The sequence below is a fragment of the Lampris incognitus genome, chromosome 13 (genome assembly GCF_029633865.1).
Source record: "Lampris incognitus isolate fLamInc1 chromosome 13, fLamInc1.hap2, whole genome shotgun sequence".
In the NCBI taxonomy this organism is placed as follows: Eukaryota; Metazoa; Chordata; class Actinopteri; order Lampriformes; family Lampridae; genus Lampris; species Lampris incognitus.
This window is the reverse complement of record NC_079223.1, coordinates 27,755,496-27,761,967: the sequence shown is the minus strand read 5'-3', so window position 1 is coordinate 27,761,967 and position 6,472 is coordinate 27,755,496. Positions and strand designations below refer to the sequence as shown.

At 46.0% G+C, this 6,472-nt stretch overlaps 1 protein-coding gene across 1 annotated transcript; it reads left to right on the top strand.

Moving 5' to 3' along the window:
- The first annotated feature begins 620 nt into the window (after positions 1–620).
- Positions 621–1,949, top strand: LOC130122492 (zinc finger BED domain-containing protein 5-like). The gene has a single exon (XM_056291424.1). It carries the CDS (start codon positions 621–623, stop codon positions 1,947–1,949), a length of 1,329 nt encoding a protein of 442 aa, XP_056147399.1.
- Positions 1,950–6,472: the final 4,523 nt, after the last annotated feature.

Below are 6,472 nucleotides of genomic sequence, written 5' to 3'. Positions count from 1 at the left end.
CCTGTTCGCACACGTTTACGCCCTGGCCACCTAGAGGACTTTGTGTCAACCTTTCATGTTTGAAATCCTGCCGGGGGGGGGGGGAAATGTTATGTATGCACACATCGACAGTGCTGCATTTGATTTGGTGCTGTTCTATTGTGCTGGGATCGATTGGTGATGCCTGCGGGCTCTGGGTTGTTTTATCGGGTCTGCCTTTGATGCTGTGTCAGTCTAAATAAAGAATGCCACGGAGAGGTTGTGTCGAGCGACAGCGCTGTGTCCTGACGTGATTTCTAAATACAATATACATATTATTTGGATTTACGGCAACTGATTCGGAACCTCAGCAGCCTCATCAGTGGGCAAGACTGCTGACTTCTTCAAACGAAAATTGTCGGAGTTCAGGGGAGCGCAAAATCACATGCGTGCCGCAAGTCAGACTTCAGCAACTTCCCTTCAAGCATCTTACCAGGTAGCTTTGCTAATCGCTAAAGCTAAAAAGCCGTATACAATAGCAGAGGAGCTAATTGCACCAGCAGCAGCAGCTATCCTAGCTGAAACTGGTGGATAAAAAAGCAGCAGAAGCAATCCGGTCAGTACCGCTGTCTAACGACACAATATGCCGCAGAGTGGATGAGATGGCTGGTGACATTGTTCAGCAGGTGACCGATAAACTGAAAAGAGCGGGCTCTTTTTCAGTACAGCTAGACGAGTCTACTGATGTGAATGGAGAAGCCCAGTTGGTCATGTTTGCTCGTTTCAAAGATGACACAGTCAACGATATAGTTGAACACATCGTCTTCTGCAAGCCACTACCTGAAAAAGCTACGGGTGAGGACATTTTTAATCTGATTGACTGTTTTTTCACGGAGCACGCGTTGGACCGGAAGCGCTGCTCGCATGTATGCACAGACGGGGCAGCGTCTATGACAGGTTGGCACCGCGGAGTTGTCTCTCGCATCAGGCAGGTAAACCCCAACATCCAAAGCATGCACTGCATAATTCACAGAGAAGCGTTGGCTTCAAAACGCATGAGCCCAGAACTGGACAGTGTTTTGACTGACGCTGTGAAAGTGATTAACTTCATTAAATCACGACCTCTCAACGCAAGACTGTTCCACAAGCTGTGCGACGAAACAGGCGGTGACCATCATCAGCTGCTGCTACATACAGACGTACGTTGGCTATCAAGGGGGAAAACACTACAGAGACTATGGGAACTGAGAGAGCAGGTGCGCGATTTCCTCTCCGAGCATGGACATCCTCTGGCTGCTAAACTTGAAGACCAGACCTGGTTGGCTCACCTGGCTTACCTTGCTGATGTTTTTGGCCGTCTGAATGAGTTGAACACGAGCTTGCAAGGTGATGATAAAACTGTTCTTCAGATGTTTGATAAAGTTTCAGCATTCATGAGGAAAACTGACCTCTGGTTGAGACGGTGTGAAAAGGGGGATGTCAGTAATTTCCCTCAGCTTAACTCTTGGATAGCTGACATGAAACAGAACATGAAGCAGAACATTTTGAAAACTGTAAAAATGCACCTGGCCAAACTGTCAGCTGAGTTTCAATCCTACTTCCCAGACATTGAGGACATGTGTAATAGACATGACTGGATACGCAGGCCATTCATGCCCAGCAGCATGGATACAGCACCAGAGCAATTCCATGAGAGCCTCATTGACCTGTCTTCAGACAGTGGCTTCAGACTGAAGTTTTCAGAGACATCACTAACACAGTTTTGGTGCTGTGTGGAGAAGGAGTACCCAGAGCTTGCAAAAGAGGCTCTCTACCAGTTGGAGCCATTCGGGTCTACATACTTGTGTGAGGTCACTTTCTCAGCTCTGACACACATAAAGACCAAACAGAGAAACAGACTTCAAGAGAGAGGTAACATTACAGCTGTTGCCACTATTCAACCCAGGTTACAGAAACTCATGAGCGGCAGACAAGTACAAGTGTCTCACTAACGGTTACACAGCACACCTCACCACACATGAACTTTTCACCACACCACACCCAAGTGGCACACAAACAGTGAGGATGCTTTGCTTTGAAAACACACACACCATCTGCCTCTACAGACAAAACTAAGACTTAACTATACAATGTCCATTGAGATTTCATACTTATGTTTGTTTTTGTTCTTGCAGAGTGCATAAAATTCTGTTTTGTTACATATATCTGAAAGTTACTGCATAAAAAATCTGTTGTTACATAGTATATCTGAAAGTTACTGCATAAAAATTCTGTTGTTACATATATCTGAAAGTTACTGCATAAAAATTCTGTTGTTACATATATCTGAAAGTTACTGAATACATATTCTGTTTTGTTACATATATCTGAATGTTACTGCATAAGAATTCTGTTTTGTTAACTATATCTAAGTTACAACTGAAAGCTCTTATTTTTGCCCCAAAGAGTGAATAAATGCTATAATGCAATTTAAAATGCAGTTTCTACTGTTTCTATCAAATTGCAACCCCCCTCCCCCAAGATCAGGTGGAGGGGTCCTCAGGGTAGATCAAAAATACGCAGGGGGTCCAGGACCCCAAAAAGGTTGCGAACCACTGGACTAAAGGGTCCGTCCGACCCGTTAGGCTAACGTGTCTATTTATCCATGCACGTTACACTACCTCCCTCTTTCGGGAAGCGCGGGGACACGCTTCAGCATATCAACTCCCTCACACCTCTGGGCGCACGCGCTTCCGATGACCACACGGTCTCACCATCCCACACCAATTTAGCGAATGAGGAGAGCAGCCCGGGAACCGTCGCCACAGCCGGGACGCGAACCCGTATCTCCTGCACCGCGGGCCACAACATTAACCAGTCGACTAAAGTGTTCGACCCGTTGGCCAAGCGCTAACGTGTCTACTTATTCGTGTACATTACACTACACTCCTCTTTCCGGGAATTCAGCATATCAGCTCCCTCACGCCTCTGGGCGCACACGCTTCTGATGACCGCACGGTCTCGCCATCCCACTTCGGACACCAATGCAGCGAATCAGAAGGGCAGCTCGGGTAACCGTCGCCACAGCCGGGACGCGAACCCGTAGCTCCCGCACCACGGGCGACTATGGATAAGTAGACAATTGATTCGCTACATTGGTGTTAGAAGTGGGATGGCGAGACCGTGAGGTTGTTATCGGAAGCGCGTGCGCCCAGAGGCGTGAGGGATTTGATATGCTGAAGCGCGTAACGTGCATGGATAAGTAAGACCCGTTAGGTCGGACCCTTTAGTCGACTGGTTAACGTTGTTGACCACTGAACCACACCTCTGTTGACCACTGAACAATGAAGTCGAAAGTAACACCCCCAACGACCGTCGCTGCTAAACAAATGCAAATCAATAGCTCCGATGGCGACGGGCGCGGCTGGACATCGGAGCACAGGAGAGCCACGCATATCAATAGCTCCGATAACGACGGGCGCGGCCATAACATCGGTACACAAAAGAGCCACTCATATATATGGCTCTGACAACGACTCCTAGAGGATAAATACTGCAGTCAGACTAGCTTGGTCTAGTCAGAAATGCACGAACTGAGGAAGCCTCTTGGATGAGAGGCGAAACTTCTTCACGGATATACTATACCAAGTCCAGTTGCACTTGATTCAACTGCTTTGGATTCCTCAACGCTCTACTCCAGTGGTTCCCAACCTGGGGTAGACAGCCCAGGTGGTGCGCAAGGCTTTGTCTGCTCTGAGGGGGGTGCCAAAGATCACAGGCGGTGTGCGAAGTTTTTCTGCTCTGAGGTTGTCAAAGTGCACATATTAAATAAAAACATACTCACTGGCTAATTTATTTTATCCAAAAGTCAGTATATAAAAATATTTTAAAAGATACATTTGTGCCCCCCCTCCCCACCCCCTTCTAAAATATAGTTGGGCTACCCCTAGTCAGCGCGGTGTTTAGAGAGTCTGGCCATCCTTTGATCTTTGCAACACTCGCTATGATTGGCTGAGAGCCTGTCACGTGCTTGACAGGCGCCATGTTGCCTACAAACGACTGGCTCTGTCATCATGACGTTTCAATGATTTTCCTGCGTTTTCGGCCCATTTCTCACCGTTTTTTTTTTAGCACTTGAAGGAGAAATTGTGTGTTGTCCGGTTTGGGGCTGTTCCTTTCAGCCGGGACAAGGCCGTATGATGCATCGATTTCCACATGATGCTCAAAGGAGGGCAGTTTGGACCATGAACATTCGCAGGCTGGGCTGGTCCCCCTCGGCATATTCCTACCTGTGCTCGGTGAGTTCATTTCAGTGTTTACGATTTTTCGATAAACTAACTTCCCTCGAGCAATCAGAGAGTCTGTAAGGTATTGATGTGTGGAAATCAGTTGCATAGCACATCCAAGCCATGTAGAACCGTTGACAGAAATCAGGCAAATGTAAACAGTGTCAGATTGTCATATGGGATGGACTGACAGTGTTGAGATAAACTAGACAAGAGCCCCGATACAGAACTGACGCTGTACTGGCTAAACCTCGAAACAGGTAGGCCTAATATTTCTCAAGTGTCCCCGATATTATTGCTCATTATAACTCACTAGTAGCCCACTGAACGTCGCAAAATATGTAATACTGGCACTGATCACCAATTTACCCACCACACCAGTAGTGTAGTGGATAAAAACTAAAGACTCTGGAGTAAATTCTTTGGGTTGGGATCTACATGTATGCAGCAGAGGCCCCTGCTCAGTGCCTGCAACTGTGTTATGACCGCTGGTGGGTTTCTTCCTGATCTCATCACCTTCATCATGAACTGAAAAAATGAAACATGTTATTACCATAGCCTCTGCTCCTGATCTGGTGTTAAACCATCTACTGTGACTACTGGTAGGCAATGATAAAAAAAGTTTTCTGGTTCTCTGAAACTGGGGTTGAAATGATGGAACATCCATAATTTCTGGAACCCTAAGTACTGGTACTGAATGATGTAAAATACATAAAGTGCCTGTCAAAATGATTTATGCAGTGGTGTGGCCTTAAAAGGCCAAACCCTTCTCTCAATAGCTTCAATATGTTGTCTAAATTTTTAATCTAATAGATTCTTGTTTCCTCTAAGTTGGGGTCAAAATCTATTAATAGAAATTAACAGTGATCCATTCGTGGTACATTACACACACAAAACAGAGTAAGCTGTGAGCCTCATTTTGCCATGTGACCAATTAATATGGTGACAGACACAATAGTCATGTTAAATTCTTATTTAACAGTAGTCAAAAGTGAGGCAACTTTCGGTCAGTTATCTCATTAAGCTGGTCACATGACATAACAAGGCTCATAGATTGAGAGATCATGAAGTGAGCACGACTTTGAATAGCACGCACATGGGGCTGCCTACCAGTTGGTAGGCAGTATGGCGCACGTGTAGCCAGTTGGTCGGCAGTATGGCGCACGTGTAGCCAGTTGGTCAGACTCTCTCTATACATGGCGCTGCACCTAGTAACCACACCTCTGTGACCCATCAATCTGCGCTATCAAACTCTGAGTGGTCGGTGTTGTCAGGTAGCTACTCAGCTAGCAGCTAATGTTAGCTCATCTTGTTTTTTTCCTGCGGTCAGCGGCAGCACTTTGTGAATGAAACAACATGGCTGAGAAACGTAAAAGTGCGGATGACTCAGTGTCAAGAAACAAAGTAAGGCTTTAGTTCGAAAGCTACCTTAATTTTGGTTTTATGGGAGGACAGGACAAGTCTCGGCCAGAATGTGTCATGTATGGAAACTAGCTGATAGCATGAAGCCAGACTAAATGAAACGACACCAAGAGACAAAACATCAAGAGACTATTGGTGAAAGTCAGGAATTTTTTGAGAGGAGAAAGCAGTTGGCACTATCAAGAAGATCCGCCGACATCAGAAAAGCGTTTGAACGAACAGGCAGTGATTTGCACAGAGCCACAGAGGCGTCATTTGAGTGTTCGCTGTTTATTGCCAAGGCCAAAAAGCCACAGACTATTGGAGAGCAGCTTATTAAACCCGCCTGTCTGAACATTGTAAACAGGCTGTGTGGCCCACATGCGTTTGATAAAGTGAAAACCGTTTCACTCTCTGACAACACCGTCAAAGACAGAATTGATAAAATTGCTGCAGACTCAGAACCAGCTGCACGAGAAGCATAGGAATGTTCCCTTTGCCATTCAGTTGGATGAAACGACAACAGTGTCAGACGAGTCCGTGCTCATCGTTTATGTTCAATATGTTGACGGTGATGACTTGAAACAAGACATTCTTATGTCTACCAATCTAACCACAACAGGCCAGGATATTTTAATGGCTGTGGACTCCTATCTGTCATCCAACAATCTGCCCTATGAGAACCTTGTTGCATGCTGCACAGATTGGACTGCAGCTATGATGAGCTTGCTGACCTTCAAGCCGACTTGGTGTCAAAGAAATATTTCCAGGAGAACGGATACAAAAAGTTTTGGATAGTCAAAGGACACGCTGTTGCACCCAGACTGGCCAAACATGCAGTTACAAGG

What these genes read in the sequence shown, in the direction of transcription:
- LOC130122492 (XM_056291424.1), top strand. Translation starts at nt 621, where the DNA reads ATGGCTGGTGACATTGTTCAGCAGGTGACCGATAAACTGAAAAGAGCG.